The 24,929-nt window shown below is 40.4% G+C and overlaps 1 protein-coding gene across 5 annotated transcripts in view; it reads left to right on the forward strand.

The window, feature by feature from the left end:
* The first annotated feature begins 109 nt into the window (after positions 1 to 109).
* The window catches only part of PHF20 (PHD finger protein 20), a 76,989-nt gene continuing 52,169 nt past the window's right edge, over positions 110 to 24,929 (forward strand). For 2 of the 5 annotated variants that reach the window (XM_042800846.1, XM_042800851.1), the window contains exons 1-9: positions 110 to 226; positions 2,688 to 2,732; positions 3,976 to 4,023; positions 6,902 to 6,956; positions 8,614 to 8,740; positions 14,323 to 14,437; positions 21,262 to 21,433; positions 21,641 to 21,725; positions 22,472 to 22,551. In XM_042800846.1, the coding sequence (XP_042656780.1) occupies positions 14,355 to 14,437; positions 21,262 to 21,433; positions 21,641 to 21,725; positions 22,472 to 22,551 (420 nt within the window). In that variant the 5' untranslated portion in view covers positions 110 to 226; positions 2,688 to 2,732; positions 3,976 to 4,023; ... (1 more) ...; positions 8,614 to 8,740; positions 14,323 to 14,354. The remainder of the gene's footprint in view (positions 227 to 2,687; positions 2,733 to 3,975; positions 4,024 to 6,901; positions 6,957 to 8,613; positions 8,741 to 14,322; positions 14,438 to 21,261; positions 21,434 to 21,640; positions 21,726 to 22,471; positions 22,552 to 24,929) is intronic. The other 3 variants (XM_042800847.1, XM_042800849.1, XM_042800850.1) reach the window with 3 other exon arrangements.

Genomic DNA, 24,929 nt, shown 5'->3' on the forward strand with positions numbered 1-24,929 from the left:
CCGCCTCCACGCGGAACGAGGGCGGCCGTGGCCGTCGGGGGGCGTGGCTCCCAGGCCCCGCCCCTGCCCTATGCCCCGCCCCCCTGCCCGGGTCCCGCCCCCTCCCAGGCAGCGCCGCAGCGAGGCCGCCATTTTGTGGCGCTGCGTGGTGGGTGTCGGCGGGTTCGGCTCCGGGCCTGCGGTGGGGCGGCTCCGGTTTAACCCTTTTTCCTGTGCAGCTCCTTCGGTAAGAGCGCGGCGGCGCCCGGGCGGGCTGGGCTGGGCTTCCCTTTTCTTCCTGCCCCGCAACGAAGCGAGGCCAGGCCAGGCCGGGCGCGGCGCGGCTGGCACGCGTCCCCGCGCACAAAGGGCCGGGCCGGGCCGGGCCGGGCCGGGCGGCGCCTCCTCCGCTGCGGGCCCGGGGCGCGGAGCCGGGGCCGCTTCCGCCTCGCCGCGGCCTGGCGCGCCGAGGCCGGGCTCCCCGGGCCGGCCCTCGCCCGCCCGCCCTCTCCCTCCCTCCCTCCCTCCCTCCCTCCCTCCCTTTTGCAGCTCCGCCGCCCGCGCCCGGTGGCCCGCGGAGCTGCCCGGCCGGCGCGGGCAGGTGAGTATGTGCGGGCCGAGCGCAGGCGCCGAGGGCCCGTCCGGCGGGGGCGGCCGCGTGACCTTGCGGCGGCGCCGGGGCCGGGGGCCGGGCCTGAGCGCGGGGGCTCTGGCGGCGGCGGCCGGGGCGATCTGGGGGTTGCGCGGGCCGGGAGCGGCGCCTCGCGGGCCCCGAGCTGCGGGGGAGCGGCGGGGCCGAGGGGGCTGCGGGCGCGGCGGTGCGGTCGTGTTGTCGGCGCGGGGCTGGTCCCGGTCCCGGTCCCGGTCCCGGCGGGGCTTGGCCCGTCCCGGGGCGGGGCTCGGCGGGGCGCCTGCGGCTGCTCCTCGCCCGGCCCCGGGGGATGAACCACTCGCGTGAGGCAGGTACCTGCCCCGCAAGGTGTTCATCGCAGCCAGAGTTGGTTTCCGTAGTCAGTACCGTCAGCTGGAGGCTTCTGGGCTTTTTGTGTCCTGTAAGGTCTGGAGCACATCTCCATCCTCCTGAATTTGGTCCTTTCAGAACGTCTTTAAGGAATAGAATTAACGCTGGATCCTTGCACTAAGCTGAAAGCTGCTTCATGTCATACCTGTTTAATGCACAGAATTGGGAGGCACCATATTCTTTTTCCTTAGAGGCCTAGGTTCAGATATAGTATAATGCCACCAGAATGGATTACTGTACCAGTTGGCTTGGCATGAATGTGCAAACTGTAGCCATAGCAGGGCTTGGTTTATCGAAGCAGGCTGTCAGTACAATTCTGGGAAACAGTTCTATCTCCTTCACTTTTTGAAAAATCTTCCTGGTACCCGAGATATTTCTGTGATCCCAGGCTGTTGTTTTTAGCCTAAACACTTGAATATAGATCAGGAGCAATATTTTAATGTTGTTGAGTCAAAGCTGGTTAAAATAGATGTTGTTTTTCTTTGTACAGAACTTGGTGTTATATGCAGTAGGAGAATAAAACCAGATGTTAAAAACAATACTAATGACTTGAAGTAACCTTCAGTAGTTATCTGTACAAAAGGTTGTAACTGAGCATCTCTATAACAAATGCTTTTGACCTGTGTTCTTTTAATTTTCTATAATGAGCAAGGATCCCTTCACAGGACCAGTTTCCAAAAAAAAGCCAAGCGAGAAGACTTGCAGTGATGATTACTCATAGTATAATTCTCTCTTTAATTTTTGTGTGACTTTTTAGTAGTTCTGGAATTGAAGGTGGCTTAGATAAATAGTCATTATTTGACCAAAGTCAGTTTGTGGAAGAGTTCAGTTTGCATTCTCGCTCATAACTTTGTTGATATCTCCAGAATGGAAATAAAATTTTAGTTGATCAGTCTGAGAGTAAAATCTGCTTGCCTGTAATCTAGAGTAGTTAGTTAAGGTCATGTTGGAAATGAGACTAGAACAGTAGCTTCTCGTAACAGTGCTGCCTTGACTGAAATACAAGAAGCATGTAATTAATTCTTACCTTTGATTGGATAAGTTTTACGAAGCACTTCCTTGTGCTCTTGTAGTTCCTGGATAACCTAGGCCATGATATTGATCTAAATTCTCCCCCTTGGTCAGGAAAGGAGAGTGCAATCTCTGATTTCATTCAAGGATATCAGGGAGTGATAAATTTTCTATAGCTGCATATTTTATTTATAACTGTATCTATAGAAGTCTGGTATGGTCTTTAGCTGTAATTTGTGGGACCTTGACAGGAGCTGACACTTGCTCTAGGAAAGCTGTTCTGCCCCTTGTCTCCTCTTTTCTGCACATATGGCACTGTCCTGCACAGATGCTAGCACTTGTGCAACAGTGTTGTGAGCTGAGCTAAAGAATAAACATGAGGTGGTGGGGGGACGGATTTAGTGTTCAGCCCTACAGGTGGTTGTCATCAGTATTTAAACTGCATTCTTGATGGTTGCCTAATCGGGAGGGTACAATGTTGCGTTGTTTGTTTGTTTTGTCTTTTTAATTTAAGAAAAAAGTTGCATATATGTTGGACTTAATGGTGCATCGTATTGAGAAGTCTTGTGAAGTGCTTGTACTAGTTCGTTCAACAGTTGAAAAAGTCTACTTCTTACTCTTTCCTTTCAATTTATTCCTTTTAATTTTCATACTTCTGTTCCTTGCTTACCTACAGGTTTATTTTGACTTCTTGTGCTTCATGTAAGAAAAGACTTTTCAGGTAAGAAATAGTGATTTGGAGGTGTTAGCTTGTCTTTGTTGTCAAAATGCCCATAGCTACATGGCCTCTATATCTCAAAAAACCTTTTGGAACTGGTGGCTTTTCAGTTTCTTTGTGGATGCAAGCACCAGACTTAAGTCTATGCACGTGGGTGTATAATGTGTCCATGTGGACTGACTTCAGATGTGTGTGGCAGAAAATAATGTATGTTTGAATATAATTACTTCTTTTTGGGGTTTGTTAGTTTGATGACATGCCTTTGTGTGGTTTTACTGGGCATGAGAACTTTCAGCCAGCCTTATTTCAGTATAGCTAGCTGCAGTCTGTCTTTTTTTTTAAAGAAATCCATTTCAGGTAGGTCCATGAAATGGTTAAAAAGAGATATAACTGTCTCCGTCTGTCTAGGTAGCCTGTGTTAAAAGAAAGGGGAAGCACTACTGCTTAGTGTGGGGTAGGGTGTATTTTCAGTATGAAGTTAGCAGAGAGGTTTCCTGGTCCTATTGCTGATGTTAAAGTACTAGTTTCAAAACACAGTTCTTTGTTAGGGTTTTTTGTTAGTCCTAAAGCTGAAGACTTAAAGCTTAAAGGCTTCTTTTAGCGTAGCAGAGGCTGCAAGTATATCAGACTTTAATTGCTTCTTCACCATAATGCAAGATGCTAACTGCTTTTTTTTTTATGTGATCATCTGCATTTATATCAGCGCTTTGCCTAGATAGCAGCTCTGCCTTCTCAGTATTGCTGTCATCAGTCTTGCAAAAAGATGCATTGATACATTTTTTGTTTGTTCCTGGTTTTCCTGCTGTCCTTTCATCTCTGAGCTGGGAGACAAGTCTACAAGCAGCCTTGAAGTGCACCCCTTTCTTTCCTTGTAATAACATGGGGGAGTCGCATCTTTCCTGCAGTGTGGCACATACACAGATGACTTGTTTGCTTAATGCATTATCTTAAATGAAGACAATTTTTCATCAAAGCTCATGGCAGTGTAACTTGCAAGTTTTCCCTTTATTTGACTATCATGAAAATATTCTCTTATTTATCAGCAAGTGGGGTAGATTTGGCCCTGTCTAGTCAGGAAGCAATTAAATCATGAAACTGAGAATGCTGTGTTTAAGTGTCAGAACACTATATACTGATTGGCTGGAAACAGTGCACTATGGGATTTTCAGTGGATAATATTGCAGGTGCTGTAAATTATCTGTGAAAAAGTGTTTCTCAGTTTTTGTTTTTATGGATGTTTTTACAGGTAGAATTCTTCTAAGAGTCAAAAGTCCAAGTCCAGTTACTCCTGCAGGTACTGCTACCAGATCATTTTTTTTCTTTCCTACTGGCTTCCATTTTTGTTCATAATCTTTTCCTCTGATAGCTAAAATACATGTTGGTGTTCACTGATAAGAAAAATCTTAGGCTCAACAATCTGCTCTAAGTGGAGTACCCAGAGCAACCTCAAAGCTGGGGGCAGGACTGGTCAAACTGAGGAATTAGCTGGTCAGCTTATTGACCAACACATGGTCTTAGGTATTAAATTTGTATTCCAAATGTGGTCTTCACTAGAATACTGAGGTATTGCTTTCAACAGGGATGTAGGTGGTAGTATTTCAGATCCACCTAATACTTAAATGTTTGTACTGACTTTAAAACATTGGCATCAAGTGCAGAATGGTATTAGATTCTCTAATCTAGGTGTTGTAGCCAAACAGACAATACGTAGGCGAATGGAAGTCATGTTCTTGGACCTTGCCCATTTTTTAAAGGTATATTCTTTTAAGAAGAAACATTTTGTGTTCGCAAAATCATGAAATTGTCATGAGTTTTTGAGCCCACATGTGGTTCCTTTCCTCATCTGTTGTGCAAGTCTACTCTGACAGTTAACATCTTGTCCAGGGTTGTTCAGTAGGTTCAACCATAGGCTGCTGCAACACCACCCTAAGCCAAATATTTAAATATAGTCTTACTGTCAGTAAGTGTGTCCAAGGAGTTCTGTGGGACTTTTTGTTGGTTTTGCTTCTGAGGGAGTATGGAATGGCAATGAAAATCAGTCCGTTTTTTCCTTTTCCTGATTCCATTTTTATTTGACGAGGGTACTGTGATCCCATAGGTACCTGTTAGGCAGGACAAAAGTATCTTTTTGAGGACAGTTACATTGGATGCATTTAGCATTGTGAAGTGGTTTTATACAATTTTGGTTTAGTAGAAATTGCATTGGGCTCCCCAATCTGCGAGCTAAATTAGACTTCTCAGAACAATTCAGATAGCTGTAGCTTGTTTCTGCCACCCATCCTGTAGTCCAGAGAAGCCTTGAATGTATTGGCATGAATTGGATTTGTGGATGAAGAAACTGTTCTGGAGAAACTTTATTTTTCATATGACCAAAATGCAGACCCCTCTGCCATGTGATGAATGTGTATCCAACTGAGGATGTCTTCCTTGACAGGAGAGGACTGCATTTGGTCATCTTGGCTCGTGTTTGTTCACATGGTTAGACATAGATGGATTGATGGGGTGAACTCTGGTGATTTGGAGATTGTGCTTCTGTAAGAAACAACACAGCTTGCTTGAGCTGTCTGTAGGTCTTTTAGTTGTTAAACATTTGAACTCTTAATTTGCTTGAAAGAATTCTTGCTGTCTGATGTATTAGTTTGCACCTTAAAATATCCTTCACACTAAATTTATTCTTTCTTAACTAGGATGATCTAAAACCATAGAGATGTTTAGAGTCTTAAGTTGCTAGAGGCTTTTTCAATGAAAGAAGTGTTTCATATAATTTTTTTTTTCTCTCTGATTTGTTAAGATGCTTCTTTCTTAGTGGTTGGAAATATTTCTAAATTCAAGACTTTTTTTCCTGTCTCTGAATGTTTAAAAGATTTTAAAATATCCAGAAAGCACCAATCTTACCATGACACATCTTGAAAAGCCATGCTTGTTAAATAAGAGTATATCTGTAATTTGAGCCTGTTGAAGGCTTCTATCTGATGTAGGGTTTTGATTGGTTTTTTTTTAAATAACCTGTACTGAAAGATGACTTATTAAAGTTTAACTACCATGGTACTGCAGCAGATATCCACCAGTATGTGCAGGAATTGTGTGTTACATCAGAAGTGATGACTTCAGTTGTGCGAATCCCAGTCTGCTGTAATCATTTTTCAAAAAGAATTTTGATGTACTTCCAAATCTGGAACACTCAGGCATTTTGACCCCTTGACTCAGATTTGGCATTTTTGAGTTTGTTTATGGACTACTTCACATATTTGGCACTTCAGAAATGAAGCCTTCTCTTTTTTTAGGTACTCACCTCAGAGTTAAAGACTGTTTGGGTGATAGGAGTATAATTGATGTAGTGTATTTCTTGGTAGTAGTTCTCATTAAACTCCTGGCAGGAAAAGAGGGTGTAAGATTTGGGGCAGATTATTTGCTTTTAAGTATCTTTGAATGTTTCAGATACATTTGTTTCGAAGTTTTATCTGCCAGATAGCAGTTAGATAGAAAAATGGGGAGAGCAGTTAAGACTTGGAATACCAGAGAAAGGGAAAGCAGAAAAAAAAGGCAGATGAGATAAAGGGGGGTAGGAACACCCAACAGTAGGAACTCTTGTTTTACTATTTAGCAATCCATTGGAAGAGATAGTGAACTTATGATCATCTGTGCTAGATTTTTTGCCTGTTATTTCACCTAAAATTATACATGTAGTAGATAAAACTGACTGTAATTTTCTTTAAGTACAACTTGGCTCATATGATAAATTTACTGTCAGTGATCTATTCTTTAAATGTCTGCAGGCAGTACATTGAATTTTGAATTACTTGTATATACAGGGTTTGGTAGTTACACTGACCACTTGTCTAGTTAATGGGGTTATTCTGAAATACTTGGTGCACCAAAGCAGGAGTAATGATAAAGTTACTAGTGGCTTTTGTTTAGCAAAGGATGGAGAAATTTCATGTGGATATGTGGAGGAAGTGTCTGTGTGTCTGTGAGGATCTCCAGGTTTCTCTCAAATTTGGATCACAGCAGCCTGCTGACCCTCTGTATTGAAATATTTTCAGATTAAATTGATGTTCTGGAGGTGCTATTATATGATTGGAATATTGTTGGCTGTAAAGAAAACATTTTTTGAACTCTAAACTACATTTAGTCTCAGAATTCACATGACTTATGTTTTTCCTTCCTTGTAGTTATACAACAATGTTTGGAATGTTTGCAGCCATATAAGCAACACGTTTCTTCTTGGTGAGTATAAGCGTAGATCCTTGGTTTTGTTAATTGTAGCTTTTCTTTTAGCTTTTGAAGTTTTACTTTAAAACTCAGTTTTTTGTTAATTCTTGCAGAGGCAGTGTGTTTAATATTTCTCTAAATACTTATATTCTTAAAACAAAGGCCATATGTTTTCAGTTGGAGGAAAAAACAGTAGTTTCATTAAAGTAGATTTTTTCAAATATTATTTTATTTAGGAAAAACCGGCTTTATTTCATGTGACTTAAACCCTTTTCCCAAATCTCATTGCTAGTTCAGGGTTTAAGAGTATATGTCTTACCTTTAGTGTGTTACAGGAAAGAGGGGAAACCAGAACAGGTAAATGATCAAATGATTGAGAAGAATTCTTTTCAGTAATGAGTATTTATTTCTTTAATTGCACTTGGTAATTCGAATAGGTTTTATTATAGAAAAATATTTTTTCTGTTCTGTTGGAATTGTCTATGTTCTGCTTCCATGTTGGTCTGTCCTAGTCTCACCACCAATTTGAATTGACAGCACTGTTACATGAGATGTTGTTGAGAGGATGAAAATTACATTCTCGGTGTCCTGTAATCTTGGGGAGAACGGGAGGATCTTGATCTGGGGAGGGTAACTTATGTTTGCTGACACCTTTTCACTTTTGTCACTGAATACTTTGAGTAAGTCTTGGTTTCTGGCTGAGGAGGAGACCAAATGTAGTTTTTTACTGGTGTCAGTTTTGTTAGTTTACTTGTATAATCTAGAGGAAAAACAGGAGTCTGAAATAAAATACTAAGTCTTATGCTTTGAGGGAATGTTTGTGTTGAGGAATTAGCTGTACAGTATTCTTGTTACAGAAATTGTAAGTTCAGGATCCAATTTCAGTGTTGTGTTGCTCAGTCAAAGAATTTGCCTGTGTAGTTATTGATTGAATCTGTGCAATTTTTAAAGGAAGAAGTGAGTGCTGCTTAAGATCTAGTTGAGGATTCTACATGCAAATAAGAACTGCATGTAGTCCAGTGTTTTGTTTGAAATGTGTCTTTTGGCTAGAAAGAGAGATGATGCAGTATTCCTTGGAATTCGTTGCAGTGTCTAATTGTCTTTATGTCTAGTTCAAATCTTTCCTATTTCTGCTCATGCTGCATTAAAAAAAAACAAAAACAAAACCAAACTTGACTGAAGATCTGAGACACTGTGTTTTGAAATACTAGTGCTAAGGACATCTTCTGAAACTTATAGTTGTGTCCTAAAACTTACTCATCTTGCTATGAAGTGGTATTCATAAACAAAACGTGAGGCGGGAGCATAGGGATCCTTAGATGAATAGCTAGTACAGAAACCATTTCTGGGTTAATACTTCAGCAGGTGTGGGGTTTTATTTCATTTACCCTACATTATTTTATATCTAGGGTAAAATACAGGGAGGCATACTTCATGGTAGCAATACTGCTTTAGGCAGAATGTGATAGGCAGAATTTTTTGTCTGCAGGCAGTAAAAAGTTTGTTGTAATCAGCTGTCCAAGTGAGCACCAGAACAGTTTTTAAAAGTGGTGTTTAAATGTGAGAGTTGTACTTGGTCTTCACAAGATGCCATTAGGATTGTATAATATAAATGGTGTCTGTAAATACTCTTTTGCAGTCTGATATAGCCATTACCTTTTCTCATCTGCAGGTGTGTGGTTTCAGCACAGCATGGCTGTGGTCATCCACTTGCAAGGTCTTCTGATTGTGGTGGGGACCATGGACTTCTGGATTGACCATTCCTGATGGGGGCGTGCATATTGTAGGGGGTGAACTGGGTGAGGCTTTCATTGTTTTACCACTGATGAAGATGCAAGGCTTGGTATCATGTATGCAGATGTATAGATATAAGGTCAAAACTAATTATTGCAGAGCAATAAAAACCTTATGTGCAAAATGTGATTGCACTTTTAGTCCTTGGGAGTTTCTAAATGGGCACATAAATATGCTAGCATTTTTTGAACACTGGTGCTGGGGTGAATGGCAGAGTCAGCTTAGGCTTTGTGGAATTAACTATAAACCTGTTCTGGTATAGAAACTGTTTATACTGCTATATATGAAGGAAACAAAACAAGCTTGTGTCTTGTCACTTTTATAGGAACTGCAATTCAAATCTTGGGGCTGCCTTCAGTATCCCAGTTCAGTTACACTTGTGCTGCATCTCCACTGAACACAGGACAGTCTCTTGCTAGTTGCTTTTACTCCCTGGTTTTTCCACTGCTTTTTATTAACCCAGTACCTGGCCTACCATGTAGTTCTAATGAGTCATCAGTGATGTAGAATGCCTTGTAGGAATTGGACGGTAAGCTTACCATCCAGAATAAAACTTAGTACTACTTTACATTGAGAATTTATGTATATGCAAACTGTTAAAGTTTTACTTTGCTCTTTTATCAAGTCAGAGAACTATGGTTTTTCATGAAGTTCTTTTTTCTCTGCTTTGCTCTAAGGTGGGGTAGGGGGAAGTCCCTGGGGTTGACACAGATACACTAAAGAATAAAGGAGATAAGAGATTGGATTTGGGGGATGAATTGCCTTTCTTCTGAGCTGCTTATGAAGTACTGAATTGAGACAGTACAAAGTTTGGCAGTGGGACTGATTTAAAGGCAAGGGTTTTGGTGTGATAGTACCTAGGGAATGGTTTAATCATACCAGTGATTTGGAAAACAGTGTTTGCAAATGCAGGTGAGGCTTTGAAAAAGGCGTCAGTGATGCTAGAGGTTCAAGAGAGAAAACAGGCTGTTATTAGCGAAAGAGAAAGTTTGCTATAACTGCTTGATTTTGCTCTGTATGATAATATGAAGACTTGTCCAGTTTCCAGAGGAACCCTCTTCTGTTGGAACTTAGTGATCTGTCAGGTTTGGGGCTCAGCACTGACGGAGCTTAAAACTGAAGAGAATAAGAATGGCTACAGGTGCAAGTATACAGGACTGACACTGTTACCAGAGCAGAAAAATCATGATCCCTGAAGGGATCAATATTAACGTAAGCCTATTTTCCTCTGCATTGCCCTGATATAAATGTGCCTTCCTAACCTTCCTGATTGGTACCTGTAAGCATCTGAATAGTCTGTAAAAGCTAAATTACCTCATGTTGACTTTTATGGACATTTATGGAACAGAAATGTGTACTTCAAGTGATACAGATTTAGAAATATTTTCTGTTGGAAGTAGTGACTTGTCTGAATCCTGCAGTATGTGTTCCTGAAACAGGTCTAATTCTTGTAGTGACATAAGAAGTTTCGGAGAAAAGACGTACTGCTTTGAGGGTAGGCCTAGTAACTATTCCTTGTTTTAGCTGTTGTCTTGAGCACTTGAGAAAAATTGATTTCCCGAGTTACCAAAATTAAAAGCCTGCTTATGTTTTGGTTTAGTTACCAAGTTCAAATTAATTTTCTGCTGAAGAAAATTTTAGGAGAGATGTTCTGGCGAAGTGTTCTTATTTCCAAGTTGTAGCTGTGAGTATCTCTGATTATTCTGGGGTTTGTTTACACTCTGTTTTGAGGTAGTTCAAGGTTTTTAAGTAGTCCTTGCAAGAGAGTCCAGAGGCTGAAACATAACATCTCAAAACAGAGACAAGCCCTTGTGTTGAGTGATTTCTGAGAAACAAAGTTCTCCATATGGTCAAGGTCATGCTGGCAAAATGTTGATGGTCTTTAGTGTTGCCTGTTGGCCTTGTTTGTGAAGAGCTATGTGATGGCTCCTAGTGAATGAAGGTCATATCATATGGTTTCAGTCTTGCTTTAAGGCTGTATGTTTCAGGGTAAAATTGTTAAGGTCTCTTATTGAGTAATTTATCTTGTAGTATAATGTTCTACCAAGTATGTATCTGCTTGAGGAAGCTGTGAAATTAGCTGCAAATGAAAAAGCCTGCTTTGCAAGGCATGCTGAGTATAGGGACTGCTGGATCAAGTTAAATCCAGTCGCAGGGTGTAAGAGCGAACGAACCCAAAGCAGCCCAGTTTCATAACTTGGGAGGGGAGAGGAAGGAACATTTTTGGGGAAGGAGCAGTGGTATGAGATTTTTCGCCATACAATTTCTCCTCTTTCAACTTTCTGATCACCTGCCTTGTAACAAGCTTGGCCAAGTTAATGAAGTACAGTACATGTCTACTTTGACAAATGCTGGTGTTTAGCTGACTCTAGCTGTAAAGTGGACAGAGTTCAGATTTTTTTCACAGAATCTGCATCCTCTGTAAATATGGTTAAATGGCTTCTGCTGTTTTTTCAGACTTCCCTTTAGTTGTGATACTTGTAGGTGTTTTTTTTTTAATATTTGACTGAAACTATAGTAAGGCCTTCCTCACCAAAATGGATGTTTCTTTATAGAAGCCGTATTGTATAAGATCCTGTTACTGAACTCAGGAGATGTGTTGTTCCTCTGCAGCCTTGTGTACGTGAGCTGAAATGACTCTCATTCTTCAGGATGACAGCTATTACTGAAGGGGACCACTGCAGAGAGCTTCAATAATGTACTTTCAGTACTTTTAGGAGTACATTGCCTTTGTGTGTCCCTACTTAGTGAAAAGTGTCGCGGTTTGAGCCCAGAGGGCAACTGAACACCATGCAGCCGATTGCTCACCCCTTTCTCCTCAGAAATGGGAAGGAGAAAATAAAGCAAAAGGCTCTGGAGTCAAGCTAAGGACAGGGAGGGATGACTCAACCATTATGGTCATGGGCAACAGACAGGCTTGTTAAGGGAAGAAAAAGGACATAAATTTAATTCAGGCACTAACAACAATATTTAACAGACAGAGTGGGCCAGTGAGCAGCATTACCACAATTTAAAAACATCTTCCCCCCACCCCTCCCTTCTTCCCTGGCTCAGCTCTGCTCCTGATCTCCCTACCTCCTCTCCCCCAGCAGTACAGGGGGCAGGGAATGGGGGATATGGTCAGTCTCACCACACCTTCCTTCCCAGGGGGAGGACTCCTCACATTTTTCCCCTGCTCCAACGTGGTGTCCCTCTCATGAGATACAGTCTTCCATGACCTTTCTCCAGTGTGAGTCCTTCCCACCAGCCACAGCACTTTCCGAGCAGCTCCAGCATGGATCTCCACCATGTGTTGCAGTCCTTCCAGCACTGAACTGTAACAGCAGGGACTGCTACTTCCCACAGAGTCCTGGCCTTCTTCAGGTGTGGTCACCTGCTCCAGTGGGAGCTTCTCCACAGGTCAGCCTCTGCTCCACCGCAGACCTCCATGAGTGCCAGGGTGGGGCAGCCCTGCTGTCTCACCATGGGATGGATACAGGGGGTCTCTCTGCTCCGGTGCACCTCCCCTTGCTTCCACCTCCTCTCTTCCACAGACCTCAGTGTTTGCATAGGTGTCTTCCTCGCACCTCTTCCTCATGGCTCCAACTCCTCCTCTCGGCTTCAACCACCATTGCTGATTGGCTCAGTCCTGGCCAGAGATGGGTCCAACTTGGGGCCAGGGGAGCTTTTCAGAAGCTTCTCACAGGGGTCGCCACTGTAGCCTGCTCCCTTGCTACCAAGAACCCCACCACACACACAAACCCAGCGCAAAAAAAAAGTAAATTTACTAGGACAAGAGTCATCTTGCAGCTGTAATTTCTCCTACAAGTGTTAAGCAAAATGTGCATCTGTTTTACATTTGGAGGCACGAAATTTTATTGCTAGTATGAGAAAATGGTATTTTAATGATGTAAATCTGCAGAGAAAATAGTGGATGTTTGAGGTGTGGGTGGATAAACTGTTTAAAAAAGAAAATGTAGCTTTGTACTTGCTGCTTGGATTTCCAGATTTAATTATTTTTATTCATACTGTTTATTTTTCATCAGAATGTAGAACCCCAACCATCTGAATTTTTCCTTAATTTCCTTCCCCCTATTCTTTCCCTATTAAAAGTTAAGGAGTTGGTAGGTAAATCCCCCCCTGCCCCACCCTCTAGCCATATTAGAAGAGAATAATTCCTGGGCTAATTATGATCCATGCTGACTGAGCTCAGTTTGTTATCAGATATGCTAGAAAAGTAACTTGCAATGTTTCTCAGTTCCTAGATGGCTGAAATATTTTTTTTCTTTTGGTATGAATCTCTGTACTGTGAATTGAGTTTACAAGCAATAGCATTCTTTTCCTGTATTGTTGCAGGCTGCTATAACAGTAGTGAAGGTAAGACTAAAAGCAGTGCTTTAAAGGATGACAGTAGATCATCTTTTGGTAGAGCAGTTTCTTTGCAATGTGATTATGATACTTGAGGTGGTGAGAGTGCCAGCCCTTGACAAATGGCCTCATTTGAAAAGTGTGTTGATAGAGTAGCTTTTCCCTGTAAAAAAAAGCTTTATGACTCTCCTGAAGATTTTTGACTTCTGAATCACACTAGAACTTAGAGTAGTTCCTCATAAAATGATATTAATGCTTAATAGATTCAGCTCAGTTGATACTTTTGCTGTTCATGTATTTTGTGAAACAAAATGCTGCTGCTTATTTCAGTGACCAGTACGTGTCTCCTTATTCTTGTAGTGTAAGATTAGAAGGTTTTTTTAATTTAATGTGCATTCATTTTATACATCTTTAATTGAATCTTCAAGATACAGCCTTACTGTAGGGAAGACAGTATTGAATAAAACTTACCTTTTTTGATATTGTGAGCTGGAAGACTACAGGAATGGATCATAATTTGTATCTTATAATTGTGGGAAACGACAGATGAAAATTTGGCAAAAAATAGCTCCTGATCAGGCTTTCCACTAAATGTACTTTGAGACACTACTTTGGCAAGATTTCTTAAATTTTTATATTATCTGTTGGAAGCATGTCTTAATGAAGACTATTTTTATTTTCTGGTTAAAATGGTGAAGTGAGAAGAAAGCAATGCAAATATGCAAGCAGTGTAGATAGTCCTCTAAAATTCATTAAACTATGTATTTCTAATGACTTTGAACTCTTCTATTTGTAGTGATGAGGTTACATAGTGTTCTTCAGTGTTCCACTTATGGTAGCTGTTGAAAGATTGTTATTGTGTTTGTTTTTGCTGACTTCCTGTTTACTAGATTCCTTGTTTTTATCAAAACTGGGAGGGGGGAGAGAATACTATGAAACTTCTATCTCAGCTGTGAATAAATATTGGGTTGCAGAGTTCTTAGTTGACCTGGAACTTGGACCAATGAACAAAGCTTAAGCTTCAGTCTTTCATGGTCCAGTAGCTACCGTTTTGAACGCATTTTTGGAATGATTCTGCACACTGTCACTTAGGAACCTTTTTTAAGAGATATCTGCACCTGTTATTTTCTGCAACTAAAAATACAGAGGTCCCTTAGCATCTAGATTTTGGGGATTATGGTGCATAAGATTATTTTGTGTATGTCTTGATTAGTGATTGATATTTAATTGCATTTTTCAGGGGAATAAAATCAGCAGTGTTGATATTACAAAATGACAAAACATCCTCCGAATAGAAGAGGGATCAACTTTGAGGTGGGAGCCCAGTTGGAAGCCCGTGACAGATTAAAAAACTGGTATTTTTTTAAAACCATTCATATTGTATTAACTCTAAGTCTTTAATATCTTAAGCATTTTGTGTTGGTACAATATTTAGAGTCCTGGTCATTGGTTTGTAGGAAAGCAGTTAATTTATAAAAGCTTATATACCAGTGGTTGAAATGGGCAATAGATGCTGATATGTTGTGCTGGCCCTTAAAAAGAAGTGTACTGGTGCTATCTGTGTCTGGGAAATAGGTCTGCTCCTAAATCTAGTGGGACTTCAGACTGTGGTACTCCTGAATTCACACTAAATTCTGTGCTATGCACAGATTGCAGAGCAAACACTACAGAGGGATAAATCCTTTGCAGTACAGAATATCCAGAGTGGTTCCTCACTGCTTCCTTTCCTTCTGCTGTTGTGAATTCATAGGCTTTGAAGTCTGAAACTGTTTATGGCCTATTCTCATTTGAGGGTGGTCAGCTTTGGAATTAAAGAACTGAGTGGGGAAACACATTTCACACTAAGAAGTCTGCTCTGGAGCCTGTCTTGCAGACTTCAGTTGTGAAGAAAGATTTTCTTGACTAGCCCCTTCAGTAGGAAGGGGGAAATGGGCCTAAAAGTTACTTGGGCTAACTTTGAGCCTTCTAACTGTTCATTTTAGGAAGTCAGCTCAAAAATTAGCATTTAATAATGCTCAGTGGATGAGGCATACAATGAAAATTGCTGGAGTCAAAGACTTTTTAAATACAGGAATTATTCTGGGTTTTGTCAGCTCCTTAAGATACTTTCTCTCTGCTGAAATCAGCTATAGTTGACTTTTATGAGTGTATGTGGGTTGGACATGGTTGTAGTTTAGGCTCTCGAACCTGCTGGCAGTTTTAAGTGTGCAGAAGTTAGTGTTGAAAACCATCTGGACATCTCAGAAGGAATGAGCACTGCCTAAGACACAGGGGACTTGTTCCAAAACATCTTGGTTGCATGCAGAGTATTTATCTACTTCCCAGGTAAAAGGGAATTGGAACTGTGAAAAATAAGTAAACACAGCTCTTTACAGAAAGAATGTGAAGTATGAACATTAAATCATACTTGCATGTTATGTTGGCTTTCCTGTGTAACCAAGAGTTGCACAGATAGGGCTTTGATCTGAATCTGCATGCTCCTTTTTATATTCTTGACCTTTGTTTATACAGCAAATAAGTCATGCCTACAAAACTGAATTTTTTTAGCCTGTCTGTAATGTAGGCTTATTAAAGATGCAGTTTAGTATAAATTGTGTTTGAGTAAGGCTAATAACTTGTGTTCTGACATGTTTGGACAACAACAGTGTCTCAAAAGTATGAGTGTGCACAGCCCTTACATGGGAAAACTTTGGGGGGTAGAATTCAACACCTACTATACTTGCCACATACCTCTTAGCTTAAATTTGAATTTTGCATATGCTACATGTCCAAATCCAAGCCATGTTGTTTGGTTTCTAAAAACACTTGATCTTAAATGATCTGTCTTATGTACAGTGTTTTGCAACTCTTTGATCTCACAACTCAGTTAATAACTTTCCAGTTCTGAAAGTTTTCTTTTCCTTGCTGAGCTTTTGAAACCTGGGTCAGAAAGTCCATGTTTCCTTGACTGGTGATCTGTGTGTATTTCTGTTTTCACAGTTTGTGAACTGAAATTTGTGAGAAAATTTGTGTATTTTCTCTTAGCCATATCAGTGGTGACAGGCTGACACACCTTACTAGGTGTGGATTTGTAGAGGACAGCAGACTTTTTTTTTTTTCCTCTGCTACTTTCACCTGCTGCTGTGTGAAGGGCCACTCTGTTATGGTTACAATACACTCTTTTTATGTGTATATAAAGCTTTCAGTTTGCTGATACTTGCTTTTCCCAGTGCTAGACCTTCAGAGGTCCAAGCTTTTCTTGTGTGTACTTTTGTTGCTATGTTGTCACTTAAACATAGGCAGAAGTCTCTTGTTTGATCAGAGGGGTGGCTTTGATTTCTGTGCTCAGTACCAAACATGTCAGTCTATTCATGGGCCAGTGTTGCTTCTCAGGTGGCAGTAGTGCTTTGGTAAGTATTTGATCTTGGAGCCCTGTTTTCCTGCCTTTCATGGCAGTGGCTTGTGCCCTGATATGCTAGTTCAGGACTTTCAGGGTGTTGGGATGCGATGCCATTGAAGAGGGGAAAAAAATTTGTATATGCCAGCGGAGTAGTCAGTGCAGAGTCTGCTCCTTGCCAAAGTGCAAAGTTGATTTTGCATCTTTAGAGCTCTTATTGAAGGTTGCTTTGTTGTATCTGGAATCATAATGTATTGGAAGCATACTTCAGTTCCTGGTGCGGTTGTCTGTCACCTCCTAGACTTGAACTCCAGGGTGTACAGTGAGTACTTTGGTGCTTGACTTGGTTCTTATGGCTTGGTTGATGCATCAAAGTGGTGAGTGTCTGTTGAACTTAGGGCACTAAAGCTCTGGCCATCAGGCAGTACCTGTGTGCATGCTGAAAGGTCTCTTGGTACACAGTGCTGGAGCTGAGAGAATGTAGTGGGTCTGTTCCAGTAGTGCAGTCCTAAGTGAAGAGATCCCAGAGAGGCTAACTAATGATGTACATGCCCACACAGTCCTGGCTGAATTGAGGTCTTGAAACTTTTTGCATTGGATCATTTAAACTCTTCAGTGCTGGGTAGCTGCAGACATCCTCTCTTGCCAAAAAGAGGTTACATGACTCCACTGGATGCCTGCAGTGGGCAAGTGATGACATCTCTTGTGTTACATTGTTATAATGACAACTTTCAATTTCTTCCACCTGTTGTGTGAGTAAAATGGACATGAAGAGACTTCTGATTCTGGTTGAGGCTCTTGAGTATTGAAAACAGGATTAGTATTGTTAGAGTATGGTGCTGCCTTGTTAAGGTTTAGATTGTCAGTCCCATGAGTTTAGTTGCTTGTGCTGTCAGGACTTGTCTCAGTACTGAAAAGATAAAACCCCATAGGTGTCCTTCATAGTACTGGATTTCCTAGATGCTTCCTTTCTTCTTGGCATTTGTTTGACTTCAGTAAGCTTGTCCCTTCCTAGCTCCAAGAGAGACGGGGTTTGAAGCAATTCAATTTTGGTGTCTAGGAAAGGAGAAGGGAGACAAATTAGTCCAGAACTGAGAGATAGGAACTCTCTCAGCGCTCTGGTTCTGAATTTTCAGATACGTACCTCTTCCCAGAAGAGGATGGTTTTACACTTACGTCTTCAAGAAACCCATTTTCATATGATTTGCTGTGCTCTGACAATAGTAGTCTGAAGTTGCCAGTCATTGCTTACCCCTCTCTGTTGAGAGTTACTCTGAGCTCTTGATTGGCACTTGGGTTCTTACCCAAACTGCTGGCATTAGTTTTGATATCCTGGAGATTTTCCATTGCTGTTTAGCCAGTGCATAAGGCCTTGAAAGGTACAAGGTCATCGTTCCTTTTGAATTGAGCTGGAAAACTACTTGTTTTGGCCTCTCAATATATTGCAAAAAGTTGTTTCTGATTTTAGCTTGTTTTTCACAGTGTATTAGATAAATATTCAAATCAGTACCAGTTGGGGATTTCCTACCCATGATCCGTTAGCTATCTTGAATACTCATGGAGTCAGCTAAATGCTTCATTTGTGGTTTGGGCGAGGATGTGTTGGACCATCCCTGGACACTGGTGGTTGTATTCTTTTTCAGGCCTTAGCCAGACTTCAGCTATTGGCCTTTCACTTTGTGTATCCTCCCATACATAGTATGTGTTCTTGATAAACAAGTATGAATTTCTTTTAAGTTACCTCTACCTCTTGGCATGTTCACAGATTTTTTTTTTTTTTTTGGTGCATGTGTATGGATATGCTGTATTACTCCTGTATAGGTCTGTGAGGACTTATTTCTCCTGATGTGGCATGGTTGCTCAGCTCTTTGAAGGCTAGGGTACTGCCCTGGTTTCAGCTGGGATAGAGTTGACTTTCTTCCTAGTAGCTGGTGTAGTGTTGTGGTTTGGATTTAGTAAAAGAATAATGTTGATAACACACAGACGGTTTTAGTTGTTGCCACGTAGTATTTCTAGGATTTTTCAGCTTCTCATGCCCTGCCAGCGAGGAGGCTGGAGGGGCACGAGAAGTTGGGAGAGGACACAGCCAGGACAGCTGACCCAAAATGGCCAAAGGAATATTCCATACCATATGACATGTCCAGTGTATGAACAGGGGGGAGCTGGCAGGAAGGGGTGGATTGCTTCTCAGGGACTGGCTGAGCACTGATCGGCACATGGTGAGCAACTGTGTTGTGCATCACTTGTCTGTCTTGGGTTTTATTTCACTTTTTTTATCTTCCTTTTTATATTATTATTATGTATCAATTATTAAACTGTTCTTATTTCAACCCACAAGTTTTACTTTTTTTTTCCTTTCTGATTCTCCTCCCCATCCTACTGGGGGCAGGGAGAGGAGTGAGCAGGTGGCTTCATGGTGCTTAGTTGCCAGTTAATTTTAAACCATGACAAGTACAAATGTTGGAGGAAGGAAGCTTGCACTGTCAACTCGTGGTGCTTTGAGCTGTTGAGAACCTATGAACCCTTATTTGTTTTGAAGTTGCTAGTGCTGTGTTTTGCATCTGAAAGGAACATGGTATTAGGGAGGGAACATTCAAGACGTAGTGGATAGATATAGCGCAGCTTCTAATGGATTTACTGTTCCAGTTGAGAGCACCAAACATGTGCTTGCTGATGTTGGTTTCTTCAGAAAGAGATTTGTTTAGACTTTGCAGTGTGCTATCCAGGAGCTGGCTGAGGGCTTCAGTTCACCCACACTAGCTTTCAACCAGTCTGAAATTTGGTTTCATTGTCAGGTACGTTTTTCATGATGATAAGTTGGCATCTCTCCCCCATCAGGGAGTCTTTGGACGGTGAGGTGGGATCAGTGCAGATGATAGTGGTGCATGGTTCTGGGATTATGGTTCTCCTGGTGGAGAAGGTTCCTCCTTTTACTGGGCATGAAGCAGAGAACAGTCTTGCATCATAGAGATAGTTGGTGCTTGTCTCTCAAGTGGGAGAAAGTTACTGGATTGAATATGTTTACCAGAGGTGGTTATCTGCATGGACTGAATTTTTAGCTTGATGTTAAGTCAGTACTCTTGTAATTTTTATCAGCTTCCCTCTTGATCTTTGAGAATCTGGACAAGTTGTAGGCCTACTACAGTCCTAATGGCAAAAGCGTCCTTCTGGCCAGTTTATTGAGAGCACCTGGAATTCCTACATCTATTTTTGCTGCACTTAGTAGGGAACTGGATACTGATTTTTGTCATTACCTGTACTTAGTGATAGGCAGCTGCTGAGATATGTAAGAATAAATTATGATTAATAGAACTATATTGTTACATGTGGACAGACTGCATGTTGCCCCCCTCATAAGCCTATGCAGGGCAGTTCTTGGTGTTAACTAAATATGAAACACGTTGACTGTCACACGAATGAAGTTACTTCTTTCCTAGGAAGCTGGTAACCAGTTAGAGATGTCCCTGCCATAAGTATCTCCCATTTGTCTTCCTCTCCTCCACAGCCTTTGCTACGTGTGCTTTGAGAGTATATTGGGATGAACTAGTAACATAGCTTGAGGCATGTGGCGTTGAGTGTTAGGCAAGGCCTTAGTCTGTGGTTGCAGTGTAAGCCTCTAGTGTGGCCTATTTGTAGCTGTTTTTGAACAAGTCATGACTGGACGTGTCTCAGATCTCCTAAGAGTTTCAGTTGTAGGTAGCTTTTCATCTGTGTAGGATTGTAGAATGATAGTCTATGTTGCATTTAAGTCTTAATTCTAACGTGGCTGGGGTTTATTTTTAGTATCAAGCTTGATCCTTTTCAGATCCCGTTTCTTTCTACCACTTGTTCTGTTCTTTAAAGTGTGATATATCAGGTAAAGAATACTTGGATTTGTTTGTTTTTCTTTTTTCTTCAGCCTTTCGTTCAAGATTTCAGTGGGGCCTTACCTTTCTTCCACAAATAACTGAAAACGTCAACAAATGAAGATTTTTCTCCTGGCACTATAATTGCGAAAGGGAAAACAATACTTGGGATCTTCAGTTGGGATAGTGAAATGTGCTGTCATTCTTAAATACTTACTGAAGTTACAAAATACCAATGCAATTAAAGAAATTAAATGCATATTTTATATGGTCTTCCTGATTAGAAACAACTGAATTTGACTCATCTCAGATTCCTGTCCTTCTAATATACTGAGAGTTTTATTTAAAAGCCCCAGGAATTTGCAGTTGAAATTTAACTTGGAGAATCTGAAACTTAAATTAGGTTAAGTGTGCCTGCTAGACTTTTGCTGTTATGCTGGGAAGATGATTCACGATGCCTGTTGATGGATATCTCTGAGAAGTGAGTGTATTGACCTCCAGGTGTTGCTCTTGATAAGAGAGAGCTGAATCTGTGAATTCTGTGAATATGTTAAATTTCTAGGTGTAGGGAAGGATTTTCTGACTTCTTGATTTCTAGTTACATTGTTTTTTTTCTACCCCAGACTAAGAACTCCTTAGTTGTCTCTCCTTCCTGCAGCCACTGTTTGCCTTTGTTCAGTTTTGGGATTCATCCTGTGCTGAGCTCTTAGTCATTTTGTAGCATCGTTATTGCTTATACAAGTTATATATACATTGAATAATACTAAGAATGTAGAAACAAAAGGTTGTTAGGTGTAGTTACTTGGCTCCACATCACACCTGATCAATCAGATCTTGAGATATTTTACTTTATATCATGCAGAAGGCTTCATTTGTGTAATGTTTTGTGCTGTAGTTAAGCGTCTGAGACAGCTTACCTTTTTCTTCATTGAAATATTTTAATCTACCTTTTGACCAGGTATCCAGCTCACATTGAAGAAATTGATTATGAAGAAGGAAAAGTACTTATCCATTTCAAACGCTGGAACCATAGATATGATGAATGGTTTTGTTGGGACAGTCCTTATTTGCGTCCCTTAGAGAAAATACAATTAAGAAAAGAAGGCTTACATGAGGAAGAAGGTTGTGCAGTAAGTAGAAAATAGAGCACATTTGAGTATGTAACACTTTAATGTTCAGTTGTATGAATTATGACCATTAAAATGCTTCACTGTTGCTGTGTTGCCTGCTCTGTAAGCTTTGTGATTTAAATGCTGGAAAATGAGTTATTTTGATGTTTTAATGATGTATGTTTCAGTAAATCTCAGATGAAAACCCTTTTAACTACTGTCTTGTAGGGATTTCATATAAATGATCAGGTATTGGCTTGCTGGTCTGATTGTCGCTTCTATCCAGCCAAAGTTACTTCTGTTAACAAAGATGGTAAGGAGTCATTTTTGGTTTTGTCATGCTTGTTAGTAATGTATTTCTAATTGTTTTCTAACCTTTTTGTTAAGGTAGAGAGGTAGTACAGCAGACAGAAGACAACTGTGAAGTTTTGTTTTTCAATTACATGTTTTAGTCTGCCATCAACTTCAACCTAACCTTTTATCCTTTTCATGAGATAAAAGAACTTTCTGCAGGGATATTCAGTCAGTAATTGCTTTAAGGAAAAATTTTTGGGAAAAGTTGTTTATTGTCAAGAGATGCATGCAACTATAATAAAACTAGTGTCAGAGCTGCAAAACCCCTTTACAAATAGAAGGGGGGGAAAAAAAAAGCATAGCCATGCTTTTCCTTTTGAATATTGGTAAGGAACCATGAAAGACTTGTTCTTGTGCTGTGCTTTCTTTAGACTGACTATATGTTGTAAGATCAAGGAGAAAAAGTCTGTCTAATTATATATTGCAGTATTCAACAAAAAATATTTTGGGGCTCTATGAGGAAAGTATATCTAAGGAACTAAGCTTAGACATGCACCTTTATGCTTAACATTATTTTTGGTAACTTCACTGTTTCTCATTTACCTGGCCTGTGATAAGACCTGTGCTGTTAGAGTTTCTAACAACACAGATGAGGTAGCTTCTGTATAGAGCTAAATATGCAGCTACAGTAATTAATCTGTTAGCAAATGCTCTGTTAAATAACTTCTGATCTTTAAGCTCTTATGTCTTATTTTCAAATTTTAGGTACATACACTGTGAAGTTTTATGATGGTGTAGTTCAGACTGTCAAAAACATTCATGTCAAAGCTTTTTCCAAAGATCAGGTAAGTATTGTGTTTCTGCTGTTAGTGTATTATAAAATTGACAGTTCAGGTGGCTAGATTTGATGAATTATAAAATATGAAATGAATGAAACATCTCTGTTGCTAACATATAGTACACTGGAAGTAAAATCTGTTAAAATGAAAAGTTTATGCAAATCTTCATGGTGTGATTTGCAAAGCTCTTGGGCTCATGTTCTGAATATACCTCTTGAACTAAAGAAGTCATGGGCATATAAATAAAACAGTTTTCTAAATATAATTGAAAGATTCAGAATATACATACTAAAGCTAGTGGTAGGTTATTGAAGCACATTTTGATTGTTTCATCTCTTTCATGTATGGGCACTTTGTAGGAAAGGCTGACAAGTTCTAGTCTAGCAGATACTTAAGTACCTGCTTTAGAATAATTTTCATTACAGGAATGGTTTTAAGTGTGAAATCTTGCTGGACATTCCCATTTAGTGGCCATAAGCCAGTGCTTAGTCATGCCTTCTGCTTTTGGTTTTCTGGATAAAATTTGAGCAAAGAAATTGAATCCTTCCCTCCAATAGAAATCTTAAGTACAGATCCCAGTAATGAATATTAATGGATACAATTTAAATCTCTCACTGTTGTGAAGAGGCATGTCATTCCTTGGGAACTCCAGATTTGTGTATCTGCCAGACTGAGAGGGAAAACTATTTTGGATTTGCCACAAAGTGCTCTTAATAGCTTTCAGATGGTAGTAATTGTGCCTGGTTGAGGGTTGACTAAAACTCACCAGAGAACCACTAGAAGAATCTTCATTGCCACAAGAAATATTTCTACCATGTTTAACCTTAAATACATGAAGTTGAACAATCTTAAGAAATGTTCTGCATAAGAAAGGTAAAATATTTTGTCTTTCATATTTTGTCTTCCTCCTTTAGGGAGTTTCATGTTTCTGAATAGCTTTGAGTTTGTTTTGAAAGGAGTTACTCTCTTCCATTTAATCACTGGCCAGGAAGATTTCTCTTAACCCTAGAGATAAGTTATGCTGGAACATTTTGTTCTGTCCTTTAGCATAAAAAAGCATAAAGGGAGAATTTCCTAGTGAGTGCTCTTTACACAATCAGAACTAAAGTTTAAAAAAGAATACTTGAGCCACTGCAGAGCTCAAGATTCAGTTGTGAATGTAAACTGTGGATTCTGTACAGCACAAATGTAGCAGCATGCTGGCAGTGGAGGCAATGTCTTGTTCCTGTTAATCAGTAGGAGAGACTGTAGCCATGAAGACACACATGGCTCAGATTTTAGCTGGGTGGTTTTTAAAAAAAAGCCAAAACAAAACAGCTAACAAAAACCCCAAACCAAAAAAGCCCCCAAGCTCACCTGATTTCTGAAGGGAGCAATGTAAGCCGGTCATCTTTTCTTTATTAACAGCGTTAGTCTGTCCCTATGTAGAGGGTGTAACATGCTGTATTGAACAGTGATGGTAAAATGCTAGTGACCAGCACAGTGTGAATGTACCTAAACAAGGACACACAGCTTTTAAGAGTTCAGTAACATCAAGAGGTAGTTCATACAAATGGTATTTATGGTTCAGTTTCTTGAGAATAGTTTAAGATGGCTCGTGTGTGTTCCACTACCACATATTTGATTCAAATCAGATGGTTCTGTGAGCAGCATGACTGATGATATTGTATGTCTGCGGGTTGTGTTTTGAGTTTTTTTTTCATTAATTTTTGAGTTCCCACTGAAGCTTCTCCTATAGCTGTGGCATTTAAGGAAATTTCAGAAGACAGATTTTTATGATGTCTGGTAAAAGTGCTCAGACACTTGAGAAGGTGAAAGATTTTCTTCTACTTTGTCTAGCTGTTTTCATGAAATATACAGCATTTTGATCTCATTGAAGTGATTTTTTTTTTATCACCTCTGTGCCAAGTGTGGTTGCAATAATATGATAGAAGAAGGAGCAGATTGCACATTGACCGTTTTATTGCATCAAGATTATTTCTTAGGACTGTGGTCTGAAAATGGAGTCTTAAAAGGTATCAGTTCACGTAAACTACATATAGGTAGGATGATTGGTGTGGGAAGAGGTAAGATGTAATATAGTATAGGGAGATAATGAGTCTTAAGTGTATTTTCAGAATTTTGTATAGCTCAAAACAGCTGTTCAGATTTCTTTCCCAGAAGATGTATTGAGGTATTTAGCCTTCCTTGTCCTGTGATCCGTGTTCAGAGTTGAAGCTTGTTGTGCCTCGCAGAACTATGGCTGGAAAGGAGTATTGTTGCTCTTCAATGCTTCAAGTTACTAGGCAACAGGAAGAGGGAAGTTAGTTCAACTAAAGGCAGTGTTGACACATGACCAAATGTAAATTATTAATTCAGGTGCAAAGCTGCAAGGTTTCTGTTCC

The sequence above is a fragment of the Tyto alba genome, unplaced genomic scaffold (assembly GCF_018691265.1).
Source record: "Tyto alba isolate M040663 unplaced genomic scaffold, T.alba_DEE_v4.0 Super-Scaffold_33, whole genome shotgun sequence".
Taxonomy (NCBI): Eukaryota; Metazoa; Chordata; class Aves; order Strigiformes; family Tytonidae; genus Tyto; species Tyto alba.